Source organism: Chaetura pelagica, unplaced genomic scaffold (genome assembly GCF_000747805.2).
Source record: "Chaetura pelagica isolate M959 unplaced genomic scaffold, ChaPel_1.0 scaffold111, whole genome shotgun sequence".
In the NCBI taxonomy this organism is placed as follows: domain Eukaryota; kingdom Metazoa; phylum Chordata; class Aves; order Apodiformes; family Apodidae; genus Chaetura; species Chaetura pelagica.
In genome coordinates, this window is record NW_009952153.1 from 1,989,751 (window position 1) to 2,004,764 (window position 15,014).

At 35.8% G+C, this 15,014-nt stretch overlaps 1 protein-coding gene across 1 annotated transcript in view; it reads right to left on the bottom strand.

Moving 5' to 3' along the window:
- Positions 1 to 852: 852 nt before the first annotated feature.
- XPO1 (exportin 1) overlaps positions 853 to 15,014 on the bottom strand; it is a 34,852-nt gene continuing 20,690 nt past the window's right edge. The window contains exons 11-24 of the mRNA XM_010007075.1: positions 13,320 to 13,517; positions 12,674 to 12,812; positions 10,707 to 10,888; positions 9,719 to 9,875; positions 9,444 to 9,607; positions 8,545 to 8,679; positions 7,494 to 7,677; positions 5,955 to 6,061; positions 5,345 to 5,539; positions 4,246 to 4,414; positions 2,997 to 3,131; positions 2,732 to 2,891; positions 2,558 to 2,654; positions 853 to 1,913 (exon numbers count right to left, since the gene is read on the bottom strand). Of these exons, the coding sequence (XP_010005377.1) occupies positions 1,767 to 1,913; positions 2,558 to 2,654; positions 2,732 to 2,891; positions 2,997 to 3,131; positions 4,246 to 4,414; positions 5,345 to 5,539; positions 5,955 to 6,061; positions 7,494 to 7,677; positions 8,545 to 8,679; positions 9,444 to 9,607; positions 9,719 to 9,875; positions 10,707 to 10,888; positions 12,674 to 12,812; positions 13,320 to 13,517 (2,169 nt within the window). The 3' untranslated portion in view covers positions 853 to 1,766. The remainder of the gene's footprint in view (positions 1,914 to 2,557; positions 2,655 to 2,731; positions 2,892 to 2,996; positions 3,132 to 4,245; positions 4,415 to 5,344; positions 5,540 to 5,954; positions 6,062 to 7,493; positions 7,678 to 8,544; positions 8,680 to 9,443; positions 9,608 to 9,718; positions 9,876 to 10,706; positions 10,889 to 12,673; positions 12,813 to 13,319; positions 13,518 to 15,014) is intronic.

Here is a 15,014-nt window from a genome sequence, read left to right on the forward strand (position 1 = left end):
TGACCTTCAGGCAGAAGCAGCTACACTTTTTTTAGGGCCAGCTAAGTAAAAACAAATGGAGAGATGTTCACAAACAGAAAGGGGACAATACTTAAGACTGGAAACGCTCTGGTCACAGCTAAATTCTACGTGCACACTGCTAACTCATGCACTTCTACTTCAAAAGGAATATACAGCACAAAGTTAACTACAGTATCCAAACTTACATAAAAACACATCCACAACTGTCTAACTTCTACAGCTCTGCATGAATGGCTATACTTTGCATCGTAGTAACAATCTTACGAACTGAGACCAAATAAATGGAAAAAAAAACTTTGGGAGATCTTAACACAAACTGTTAGAAAACAGAGAAAAGACGTAACAAAAATGGGAAAGCCAAGACTACACAATCTTAAGTCGTCATACTGCTTTTTGAATCCATACTTCATAAATCTGTGGAACTCATTCAACTACAAAACTTTAGGTAGAAAAATAACTGTAGATCTTGTCTTATGTGTTATTAACATGTACTAGTATCAATTGTTTAGTCAAGATACAGTGCAATACCTCTTTGAAATAAACTGCAAAGAGTCCAATAGTAAGAAAACAAAAGTACCTTATTCCTGGCATTTTATAGTAACACAGCATGGAATTTTATTCATGGAGTTAAGTCAGAAGAGCTACTATACTTCAAAATGGAACCCAACTTAGTTCATGGTAACTTCAAACACAGCCAAAGTCCTCCAAATGAGGCAAGCAAAAAGCAACAGTTATCTAGACCTCAAGGAACTCCTATGCCTTCAGAATACAAGTCTTAAATATGATCACAGCATTTTCATCCGGTAAAATAATAAGCCAAAGAAAGAAAAATAAATGTAAACCAAGTTTATTTTGCTTTTAAGTAGTGTTCTTTAAGCACTACAGCATGGTAAACAATGTAAATTAGTATAAGTCATCTCAAAAGCCAGAGGTTGTTTTTTTTTTTTATTTTATGAGTTGTTAAAAAGATGCAGCCTATTCTAACAGGATAAATATTTTAACCATTTCACTTCGAGTTAATGAAGGCTCACAAATGAGCAACACTCCTCATTGAGGAAAACAAAAAGCTGTTGTCGACAAAGCGACAGCACACACACAAAAACAAAAGAACTGTGTAAAAATAACTAACTGTACTGTGTTCCCATACTCTTTAGAAGTTGCTTTACAATGGGATGATATGCACATGATCTTGCTGCAAACTTGCCATACAACTTGCAAATACACATAGCCTAGCCTTACCACTCAGTCCAAAAAAGCTGCTAACTGATCAAAACAAATGCAGCACTATAATCCTCTGCTTAACAATTAAATTCATTCTGTTTTACTCATTTACCTTTTCTCCTAGACTGCAGGACAGACTAGAAAGAAAATTACCCCGAATTAAAAAATCAATACTCTTACAGGAAACTGTATTATTTTGCAATATAGTCTTTTACAAGTTATGTTTTGCCTATTTTCCCCCTTAGCCACAAAATGGGCATGAAGTAATTACTTTGAAAATGCCTTAATTTTCAACTTCATGCAAATCTAAATAAAGATGACCAAACAAAAGCTTAAACAATGGAAGGATATTTCACAGAAAATTTCTTATACAAAAAACACATAAGAAAAAGGGCCACTAGGTGACATTTTAATTTACAAATTGGCATCATTTTGGTCAACAAATATCCAAGTGCTGTTTTCTTCTATCACAACAAAGTAGCTGTACAGAAAGAAAACTGCAAAACTTGTTTTATTTTTTTTTTTTAATCACACATCTCCTCAGGAATTTCATGTGGATTAAGGATGCCAGGTACAGACATCTGAAGTTTATGCTTCTCCTCTTGAGCCTGCCGAAGGGCTGTTTCTCTTTCCTCCAAGAATAAGTCTGATGTGTCTTCACCTGCAAATTCCTATGAAATTCACACAAAATCATTATTAGTTTGCTGGCAAATGCTTCAGGCAGAGTAAAAAGCTTCCAACATTCAGAAAGATACAGAAAACATCTTCACTTCACACTGCCTGCCAGACTATTTGATGGCTTTGCTTTCTGTTCCTAAGGTCAGAACTAATACAAAAGGAATGCAAAATATTTTAATATTTTCACTATATGTTACAGAACAGGATGCTATCTATAGTAACCCCGAATTCTAGCATTTTTAAAAAATAAAAGCATAGTATTACTCTAGCAAATTTCAAAACGTCCCAATCCCAAGCAGAACTGAAACAGTTATCTGGTTAGTAATCAACTTGTTTTCCTTCCCATTAGAGCAAGTTTTGCAGCCATCGTAAAAAGGTCAATGATATGCACACCATAAAGCACAAGTCAAGAAATTTAAGCCCAATTTATAAAATTCAATCACACTGAATCACACAGATGACATGATAAAGCATTGAGAGTCACACAACCCATTTGACAGAGTTCTCACTACATTTAAACAGCTGCAAAATAACTTCTATCTCCTGAATAAACGCCTAACCATCATTAAGTACTTCCCAACAATACATTCCTCCTGAATAATAATTTTTCATTTCTGGAAAGAAGCACCAAACATACCTTGATTTGGACCAGGAAATCCCTTAGGTGTTCCTTGAAGGCAGGAATATCCTGGTTTAAACTGAAGAGTCCTGTTACGAACAGCTTAACCTGGGCACTAACAGTAAACACATCAGTTAGTATTTCAAGACTAAAAGCCCACTTAGAACTAATAAAGAAGCATGGCAGACTTACTCTTGCAGGTGAGGAAATGCAGATTTGAGAAGATTAGCAACATACTCCTGAATAAACATCTGGTTATTTACTGGATTTCCAGGGTTTAATGGAGTACTTATTTTTCCCTCTTCTACTAAGTTGAACATGTATGCAAGGATTGATGCATGCATTGTCAAACCTGAACAGATCAAAATTATACATATGTAGTTATTACTCAGAACAGGATGTGTAACCTTCTTTTGATGTTTAAAAGGACTGAATTAACCACCTCACACATTCTTACCAGCAGTATGTGAAGTGTCTGTTACAACTGAGAAAATGTGCTGAAGGATATCACAGAAATATGTCTGATAGAAACTCTGGGCAGCAGTCTCTTCTTGTGCAACATTCTGTAGTAGAGTATAAAGTATTTGAAGTCCTGGAAAATATGCATTAAAAACTGTTACCAACAGAACAATATTAGAGCCTCTGTGCTTATTTTTGCCTTTTCCCAAAAAGATATAAATATTCCAAGGAACTCTGATAGCCACGGAGAAGACAAGCATTACATGTTATGATTTTCTCAGCAGTTCCTCAAACAGCCACTGGAGGGCTATAGCCACATGTACATGGCACACTGATTTTGTTTGCATTATTAATCAAAGAAGGATAAAGAACCAAGCACATCACTTTATTGTTACTAGCAAAAGTGAGACAAATCCTCTACCAAAAGAAGCATTTGTTAACTTAGGAAGAGAAAAACTTTTCGTTTTTAGAATTGCATGAAAACATCATTACCTTACTAAGTGAAATGCAAGGTATGTTCTACCCCCATCCCTTCCAAACACTGGTAACAAGACAACTGGCTAAAAACTGAGTGGCACCAAGCCCAAGATACTGAAAAAAAATGGGTTTGGAATTTAGAACTTTTATATAGCCTCTCCTTTTATCATTGACAACCCTCATTCTGGAAGGCTTTTTTAATTAGTCAAGTCTGTTTAATTAAGTGATACACTCAGCTGCTCCATGACATTTCACTATGAGTTTAAACAGCTTTCTGCCGTCCTAAGGAAGCATTAGCCACCTTCTCAACAATCCGAGACGTTTGCCTTTTGTTATACCACCAGCTTGATCTCAGACAGCAGAGGTCAGCCCCTTACCCAAATAATTCACTTCTCAGTAGTTACTGAGCAACTTTCTTCTTGAGGTACTAAGTCAAACACTGCAGGCAGCACAACAGTAGAGCTGTAACACCAGTTTTAGCAGCAGTGAGCTATTACATCAGTTCAGCCATTTCAGGAAAGTGTCAATCCTCACATGAAAAGAAAGCAAAAACTGCAACAGTGCTCTCTTAACAGCTACAGGAGTGAAACAGCATTCAAGTGTTCCACCCTATTAATGTATACCCGGCTGACAACTTCCAAGGTGAGACAGGGAATACTATTTTTGTGCATATGTAGTGCAGAATCATGTGACTGGAATGCTACGTTTGAAGAACAAGATGCAAGAAAACAGCATTCTATCAGAAACATCTGGAAAACATTTCCATTTACCTGTGTCTGCAACATTTCTCATTGTATGTTTGAAAGCCCAAATAATAGAATCCAGAACAAGTTTGAACTGTGCAGGTGGAATGGCCAGGAATGCTGGGAAGCAATGAGAATTTACAGCCTGGAGCAGCAAGAAGAAGTTTGTTCTGTGTTCAGGGTATTCTTCAAAGTCCTAGAAGGACAGGGGAGAAAAAAACCAAACAAGTCACCCTTCCCAAAGTTACACCACAAGATCTTCTATCAAGCAAAGTGGGTCAACAGCTGACACAGAGCATAATTAAAATCCCAATTTAAAAATAACTTTAAATGCAAAACAAAGGTTACATTTCTCCCGCAAAGCTACTCAACATGGACAGAAGCTGAGCCGTGTTTTGTCAGTACACAACTAGTATTCACAATCCACAGGTGGTCTCAACACTCATTAAGCACCTATATTGCTACAGGGGTTTGATTTCTCGTTACACACCCTACTGCAAAGTAGCACCAATTCAGCTGGTAGTGCTCAAGTATTCTGCAAATACATACTGCACACCATAACATTAGAACTGTATTACTGAGAAGTACTCCCAATGACTGATTGGTACTTATAAATTTTAAATGTTTATGAATTTTAGCAGTTAGTCCTACACTGCCATTTGACTGAAATACACTTCTGCTTCCACAAGCATGACATTCCAAGTCCCTAGAACAGAAAAATTACTAATTAATTCCATTGAGAGCTAAACTGAGAAATGTTTAAGGTAATGAGATTAAGACATCCAACTAGACAGACTTCAGAACAAGTACATTAATTTGAGCAGAAATTTCTTCAAGTGCCACAAATGCACTTTGTGACTGTAAAAAAAAGCAGGGAGATGATCCACATCACACCATGTATGGAAATGATACTCAGAGAAAGAAGGCATGAACCCCTGCTTAATTTCCTTAAGATGAAAGCTGTGTAATAACTATGTTCACTACATACTGCCTCTGTTCATTGCAAGAAAGGGTTATCTTTCACTTAAAGACCTACCAACAGCTGAGACTAATAGTCTTCTAAAACCCTATTTTTCTGTCTAAAGTCACTACAGAGATGCCTGATCCTCAGTTTAAATATAAATACCTTGTTGATCATATTCAATGTGCACTCAAAAACAGCATCAAATATCTGAGGTATTTCAGCAGTAATGTGTCCACCCAGCTTGTTCACAATGATAGCCATAGTACTAAGTACTTCAGGTTCTCTGGCAGCTGGAACATTCCGCTGGTAATCAATGAGAACTGCATCCAACAAGGGAGGAACAAAGTTTTCTGCTACCTAAGTGAAAGAGCAAGGCCATGGTTATAACAGTGCAGCTATTGAACAAAGTCTCTATCATGCAGTTTATAGCAAAGTTTGTTATTTAGTTACAGATTCCTAAGGAAGTTGAAATATGATACCCTTCCATCAACCCCCTATTCTCTGTATCCATCCACCAGGGCTTCCAATATGGTTCTCTTAAACCTCCGTGACTCCCTTTAAGATTAATCTCAGCTACATTTATGTGAAGTATCTCTAATGTAGATCAGGCCTACCTCTGCCCATACTTTCTCCTTTGTATTTTACAGATCTCTTGAAGCAAGTTCCTGGGACCAACTGATTCACTTAACAGCAAAACAAAAAAATAAAAAAGAACCCAGAATTCTTCCTTATTCTGTCTTACAAGTTATTTGTATAAAATAAATCTGCTTACCATCTGAGGATCATTGGACCTGCTCACCCAGCCAGAAATTAATTTTAAAGTTTCCCTTTTTACAGTCCTCATGCTTCTAATCAGGGGCTGCTTTGTTACCATTTCACCTGGAAAGTTTTAAATCTTCAGTTAATCAGGGAAGGTGTAACAGAAATAGTAACTTAAATTGATATTATGAAACATTTTTATATCACAACTACTAAAACTTTAATATTAGACTCCTCCTGCATATCATGAGGAAATTTACCTCCCCATTCTAGCTCCATAGCCACTGAGCATTACAAGACTACTGACAGTACCCTACTTAAGAGTTCAAAAACAAAATGGCAACTTACTTTTCAAATAAGTTACACAAATGTGTTAATCCTTTACCTGAACTGAGCTTACATTTGGTTCTCATTAAGTGACGGGAGGGAGAAAGTTCCTGTTTTCACCTAGGAGAAGTAATCCTTCCACTTGTCTTCGTGTGTAAAGTACACACTTATCCTTAAGAAGTCTTATCCTTAGTTCAGTGTCTAACTCCCCAGTGAATGTAGTCTCATCAGTGAAACCTGACCTAATCAGCTGCATAGCAATACAACCATTAACAGTACACACAGAGAAAAAACTAGAGTGCACCCAGAAAAAGAAAGGTAAGATCACTTGTGCTGGCATCAGAGCCACATCTGGCAAGACAGAGCCATTTGAGAAAACAGACTCTGAGGCAACTGCAACCACAACAGTTGCTAATCAAGTAAGCACACCAGGAGTACAGTCATAGCAAATGCTTCCTAAACTTCACTGTTTCTGACAAAGACAAACTGTGTCCTTTAGAGCTGCAGAATCAAATGATGTTATCTTGCAGTTTTATTCTGAATTCTCAGAAGCTACTTCAAGGTCAAGGCACTGATCAGTAGCCAAGTTTAACATTCATATTTCTAAATAGCATTGCATGGACTGGCAAGAAAAGTTGTAACACAGAATCCAGTAACTGGCTAATTTAATCTTGTAATGAAGCACATTCTGCTGAGATACCATAAGGCCCTAATTTATCTAGGAAAGATAGGTAACTGATAATTCCTTAACTATTGCAAACCTGGTTTATCATTGACTTTCAGGCATCTCCACTAGAGTTACCTCTCTGTAATAAAGCTATTTACTAGCACAGTATCACAACAGAACCCTTGCCACCATCTTTTGAAAAAATGAGATCCCCTTTAGAAAGTCTTTTTATACTCAAAATTAGAGTAAGCTAAAAGGATACATGCTACAACTTTGTATCAGCAATATCCCTATTGATTTTTATGTAAGCATTTAAGGTGCTTTGCATCTTTCTTAAAATTTCTTTATAGGTGTTGTTTCCTTCCTCCTAAATCAAGAAGCTCTTATTTGAATAAAACATCTTGATAACAAAAAAAATCTAAGCAAGCACTGTCAGTCCTCCACCTTCCCAAACAATAAAACAAACACAATAAAATTAGCCTACTTGGAATGTACTTTGAAACTTGGTGACATACACTGTTAACCCTCCATTTTCAGGAAAAATGTGGAATTTCTTACCATTAGCCTGAATAGCTGCAGAAATATTTTCACTTAGGCACTTGTACACATTGAGCATATCTAAATAAATTCTTCCAAGCTGAATCACGAAGGGGTGGCCAACTGCTTTACATGCTCTTACATTGGTTTTCAGAATGCTCCCAAGCTGTTTAACTGTTTCAGGATCCTTTAGAATATCAACATTCTATTAAAAAAAAAGTTAATTTTGTTTAGTGAATAAAACTGCCCTTTAGCTTTCAATGTATAAATTCAAATAATAATCTTACACAGTATTAAAGAACATATTATTGAAATTAACAGGCTTTATAACATACTGCTGTTTACCTCATGGCACTTGCCACTACCTCAGAGAGTCAGGATAAAACTTCAATTTATTTAGTTCTGCTCTTCTGTATAAGTATTTTTGCTAGGGTGGTACAAGTATTACTATAGTTGAATAAAGAAAACTAAGGGGGTATTAAGAAGGTGAAAATAGAAGTGGCCCAAAGTGTGCAAAGGTTCTTGTTTTAATAAGGGAAATCAGTGTGAGCAAAGTAACCCAAGCTTGCTTAAGTTTCAGGATCTTCATTTGATTAATGCCAAATGCATTGACCACTTGTGCAGTCCTAGACTGTCATTCAATGTGTGGAGATAAAAGTATTTTGAAAAGACTGAAAGAAATGGAAAAGACAAATATGTACTTTAAGAGAATGATGGAAGAGAAAGGAGAAGAGTGAACATTATTTTAGTATTTTAATTTCTCTGTTACTCAGAAAGCACACTTCTAAGCCAGGTGAAAGGAAGCCTTGAAAAAAGTATTGAAACATATTCCGTACAGTAACAGAGAACTATCCTTCAAATCAGAATAAAACTAGTTATTATTTTGTCTTTCAAGTCTCCTTTCTCAAAACAACTTCTAGTGTCATGTCAATCACTACTTTCAGTGATTTAAGTCAACCACAGCTAGGTACATTTAACATCATCTCATGTGAAAATTAATCCAGGGTAAGAAAAACATTTAGCAGGTTTTCTTTACCTCAACACAGAAAACAATCAGAATTTATGAGCTTACTTTTGTTGCCTGTTGAATTATACTGTCCCATACTTGATTAGGGAGCAACATGTATTTTTCTATCAGATGCTCCTGCACAGTCTGGTCTGTCTGTGCCCCAATCATGTATCCTACTGCTTCATAGAATGTATGCACCTAGTTGGAACAACAAGAAGTCAAAGAGGAAAGTTAAAAAGGAGAAAGGAAAATTTGACACTCTTCTGAACTAACACATTGTGAAGGCTGAAAATGGGCTCCATCAAGTACCTTTTTCTCCACTTTACAAGACCTTTCTATGTTCTTTCCTTACTTTCATCATGTATAAAAGTAACCTCTATCCTCTTCCCTTAAAAATTCACTATACACATGCCAGAACCTTTCTTAATTTTTGAGGAAGTTCAGACATACCCTATTTAACTAAATAGTACTAGGCATTTTTAAACTGCGGATTGATTACACCACTGCTTTAAGCACCTTTTTCCAAATGCCAGATCCTCTCTGCCCAGTTTCAGCACATTACTGCAAAATCTCAGCATGTGTTGCACCTGCACACTGCTCTTTCACTTCATGAGATCTACCTTTCTTTAAAATAACACGCTTTTGGATTGTTCCCCACTCTCCCTTCATAAACACAACAGGTACAGGATTACTATTATAGTCATGTATTACTTCTTCCCAAAGTAGAACCACAAAACTAGATTCAGGGTCTTACTTACTTGTTAAAATATTCCACAAATGAAAATTCCAACTAAATGCATGTTAACTTTCCTTCCAAGCATTCCAACTGATATCTCAGTAACGCAACCTAATCACGCTCATAACTAAGGAATGTAATTCGAGCCTTAAAAGCCACTACTACACCTCAAAATTAATTAACTTTTGATTTGTCTTTAGGAATCATCCACAAAACTGAATCTTACCTGTTGCGGCTGAAGGTCACAGATAATTGTATTAATATTGTTCAATATTTCATCAATAAATGGCATGACCTCTCCCACTTGAACCTGAACAAAATGTCGGCGGCATTTTTGTGCTATTTTTATGAAGGTATCACAAGCCATGTCCTGGACGCCATCATGGGTTTCTAAATTAAATCATATCAATTACTGCTTTTTATTTCTCTCAAACACATCCATGTATGAACATCAAATTTTCTTTCAGAGTAATTAAAACATCAAGTGGAAAACATATTTACCATGCATAAATTCAAACAGCTTGTTGACTACTGTCTTCAAAAATTTCCAGTGAGCTCTCAAAAACCTTGGATATTGACCTACTATGTACATTATATTTGATGCAATAATGGCTTTATTGTCTTTTCCTCGCTTTTGTTCACAGAGTCCCAGGAGATCCTGTAACATAACATATTTTTAGTTTCCATTCCAAGTTTGTCCAGTTCAATTAAAAGCACTGCAAGTAGAAACTCCTAGAAGGAGCTACATTCAAGATAAACAAACCTTATTGACATAATAAAGCTCCAAGTCCAAATAACAAACAAAAAAAGGGTTAAGACTGGGGTGATTCCATTCCTTAAGTTTAAGCAAAACTAGAAACACCGTATTTTCAACTATGGAAATCTCCATTTTAAATACAGCTAAAGATTTCTGCAGGGGGTACTTCAACAAGCCTCACAACACTGAATACTGACCAAGCAGCTGCTATAAATAATAATATACCTCACCTCAAACAGAAGAAATTAAATCTTCTGTGTGAAGCTGTATGATTTTTTTTTAAGTGATGTCCATGACTCTTGTAAAAATGTCTTTTCCTGCACCCTTTCCATGCATGCATTTACAAAAAATTCAGTTAGATCAACGAATGTATGGAACACACAAATTAGCAGGGTGCTAGCTACTTAATAACTTGGACTATTTCGCTCTTCTCCTTTATTTATTAAGTAATCCCTCTTCATCTCTTCTGCATCCCCAAAGAAAAACACTTCATCATACACTAAATTTTATCCTTGAATATTTCACCATGGAAAGACATGTGGATTAATGCACTGTTCATGGCTAACCAATTAATCAGCCTTAATTATGGATGTAAGATTTCCCATTCATTTATTCTTATCAAATTGCTTGCCATACAAGGTATCTTAATAAGAACATCAGCAGTATTTCCGTGAATTTGGTTTCTTGAGCATAAAATACTGTGACAAAGCTTTCAGTTTTGCACCATGATACCTTAATTACTGTAACAAGGAATCTTTTTTCATCTTCTTCATGCATTGCACCACTGATTGAGCCTATAGCCCAACAAAGAGTATTCAAATTTTTCCACGACCATTCTGTTCCATTCACTTGATTATGAAGTTTTTCAGTCATAATTCGCTCTGTGTCTGCATAATCCAGATGCGTAAGGTAAACTGAAAGATATCAACATTGAAGAGGCACATTTTAAAGCAACAACCTGGATCACAGCTCCACAAGCAAAGTTAATCTGTTTTAAGAATGACAACTAAGTTGTTAGGTAAGTGCAATGCTTCCTTCCTGACCTCATGACAGAACAAACAAAACACTTCAAAATAAATGTATTAAAACTGTGTTTTAAAGACAATTTTACGAGAATTTGTTTGTTCCAAGGGATCTCAGCAAAACAACATATGCAAACATTACAAAAAAGTCTAAATCAACAAATGTCTCTCATACAAGTCAAATCGGTAATGTTGCCAAATTAAACTATTAACAAAATGCATACATACTGATGATTCATATGGAATTTAGGATTGGCTACCTATGGGGGACATATTTGGTGTGTAAAAAGTCAATCTGTTTTCTCCTGCTCTTTACTTCAGTGTCATTAAGTCTGGTAGTTGCAATAATCCAGTGAAGTTTGTTCTCCTAAACAAGTCTAGATGGGAAGATTTAACTATCACAACTCAGACACTTGCATCAGCCCCTAATAGGATTAGTGTCTCTAATATAAAATTCTAAATCCCAGCAAGTCAAAAGCACTTTAAGGTCAGTTTCAGGAACAGATTTTTACCATGCCACAGAATACAGCTTCCACCACATTTATTTTTTTTTAAAGTGAATCTTACATGTAATACATTGTAAGCAATAGCTAACACCAGAAAATCAGTTAGTAATTAAACCTGCATTTCTATATAAATAATCCTGTATCTGGAAATATTACCAATGGTCAGGACATACAGTAATAATTTTAATAAATTAAGCATTTGATACAGTAAATAAAACAAAAATATTTTTCATGTTTCCTATTAAAAAATATTAGAACCATTAATCTAATGGTGGCTGTTCTTACACCACAAAGGTGACAGTAAAAAAAATGCACAAACATTTAGAATCCCACAGCTTTTCTCTCTCCACGTTCATAAACTGGTTACTAAACACTCTTCCCTTAATGCATTTGATAAATGATTATTTAGTATTTAAGGTTTTATGCCCTAAATATGTAACAATTCTAATACCCCACACACCCTCTAGTTGCAATCAGGACTCAATTTTTTTCTTGCCTCAAAACCCCCTAATATCACTACAATATTTAAGGACTATCAATTCCTTGATAAAACAGTCACAGTTGAACATCAGACTTCTAAAGATCTTACTGTGTACCAGTATATGCATACAAAAAAAAAAAAAGTAGACTTGCTACATTAAATGCAATAAAAATACTGATCCCAGTGTTCTTCAGTGCAATCCCAGCATACGGTTGTTTTTTTTCTACATGACATTTAATTTATAGCAGCTTTTGTATTTTCATGTAATGCCATTCATTTTAAGACCTCTGTACTCACTTCAAAAAAAGATTTCTGAAACTCAAGTTCAGGCTGCAATTTTGGGGTTTGTATAGAATACTATAAAAAAATCGGAAGTATTCAGAAGACCTACTGAAGGAAGAAATAAATTTTGCTGATGAGTGCTTGGTCTACAAAAGACTACAACTATAAGTGACAATATATAGGAAGTTCACTTCAGAAAAATCCTTCTAATTTAACAACTTTCTGACAAAACTAAGGTTTCACTAGGTATGAAATATTTTGATAAAGGAATATTAAAAGGTGTCCAGTGGCAAAACGCAAGAGACAATAAATTAAGTAGCGTATTAGTACTTAACCATGTTATGTAACATTATGTGATGCTGATGCACAAAGACTTAGAGCACAGAAATAACCACTTAGTACACTTACCCAGCGTTTCTCGCATATTTTTATACAAGTTTATGGAATCTGTATCCTTCATGAATTCTCGTACTACTTCCCCTTGATCATTTTCCACAACTAGGACTTCTTCAGGTTTAGCCATACGACTAACCATTAGCAATCGAACCTGTATGTTGCAAAGAAATGTTAAAATGCAATCAAACTGTAACATGAAGATACACATGGAGCTCCACAGGTGTTTCCAGAGTACTCTGTTCAGGCAGCCTGAGCAGATAAAAGGGTATATCCAGCACTTCATGAAAAGAGCTCACAAAATCCAGAGACATATAAACTAAATAGCCATGAGGAACAGGACCACTGTTCACACACAGGTTTTTCTTCCTCCAAATGTAGTACTCCAGGCCTTTATCTATTTAACAAGAGTTTGATACAGCTTTTATTAGTCTTACATTCAGAATAAGTATCTTCAAAACTGGAACCACCATATTAATCTTCCTGTTGTCTACTGTTATCAAAGTATTTCTGCAACTGCAGCACACTGAATAATTAGAGTTGAATTAATTACCAACTACTCAAAGAAGTTTTTTTTATGTCACCCCTTACGTGAAGCAAAATCTCTAAATTCAGGACAGTATCTAAATCTTTATAGTGCCTTTACTTAAGCATGGATTACCTTGGACAGCACAGGCAAATAAAGCTGTCTCCTTGGAGGAACATCAAAGTGTTGACTTCCCGAAAGCAATGGAGAAGCAGATGTTGAAAACGGACTTTCCCTGTAGAGCTCAGCAGCTAAATGATTCCAATATTCAAGACAAATCTTGAAAATTTCAGTTTCTTCAACTTCTGATACCAGTAACATATAATGAAGAGCCTGGAAATGTGTGGTTTAAATATCTGATTACTGAGAATTTCTGCAGATAAAATGACACTGCTTCTAGTCCAGTTATCCAAACACTGATAAAATGTCAAATTAACATGAAAGCTAGAAACAAGAGGGATTAATACTGCAGTAACATTACTTATAAGTCAGATTTCTGACTGGTGGAGCAAGTAATAAACAAAGCACCCTGCCAAACACTGTTCCAAGTGTGTATCAATTCTTAAACCTCTTGAAAAATGCCATAACCAAATCAGTCTGTCTGTAAGCCATCAAACTCAGCCTTCTGGAACTTCTGCAAGGCATCTTGTTTTAGAGCCCCAAAAGCCCTGAACAGCTAGTTTCAATGAGTGCTATTCTCAAGACTATTACTGCTACTTTGTTCTGGAACTTTACACACCGAATAACTGCAGGCAACCATCAAAGCCTTACTGTTCACTTGCTTCCCACAGAAGCCATCTACCAGAATATTTTCCATTTCTTTCCTGACAGAACAATCACAGCAGACTGAGAAGGGAAGGCCACTGATGCAGTTCTGACAAACTGAGATAACAACCATATAAATTAGAATTACATAGTCAGACATTTCTGGCTTAGCTTATTTTTCAGCCCCCAAGTGAAAGATAAAAAAGCAACAGCCCACCAGTGAATAAACAGAATTAAACAATTAAATTCTAAGACATTTTCATAGCCGAAATACCACAGCAACTCAAGACCATTTTAGATGGTAAAGACCTGATTCAGCATCTATAACATCAAAAGAGAGATTCAAAACGACCATACGTTAGTTTCACATACACCAATTTTTCTTGGTAACTTCATTTGCAGTAACTCATGTAGGTTCCTTCACTAGTCTACACAGCTCAAATTAATCCATGGAGCAATTTCAGAAGATTTTATACATGCAAAGTGCAGGAATGAACAGGTTAGAATGACCAATAACTTTTTTAAATAGCTGTGTTTTATTACACTGCAAAGGTGGAATTTGCAACCATTTTAGGCCAGTCCAAGAACTTTGTGAAACACGTAAATAATCCTATATAACACTCAAAACTGTTCAGAATTGAGTTTTGTAGATGTCATTTTTTAAAGATGACTTTAAAATAGTCACGGACAAGAAAGGAGGCCAATACCTAAAAAACCGGACTCCAATGTACACAGTTGACCAGTACATGCAACAGCTTCAGCTGCTGATACATTTTCCTGAAAAAGCCTCAAGGCAGGTATAAATTTTAGGTGTGCTTCCCTAATCACAGTTATTTTCGACACATACTACCTGAAAGTTCAGCAATTATTTGGGTATGTTACATAGCTGTTCTTAAAAAAAGAGATACTCCTCTTAGTCCAACTTCTAAATGAGCTACAATTCACTACTTGCAACCAACTTAATACTCATCTTTTGTAAAGGCTACCTCCAGAAGTAATATATTGAGAATACTAGCTGCAAAGTAGACTAGAACAAATTCACATGATGTTAGGTTACAGCTAATC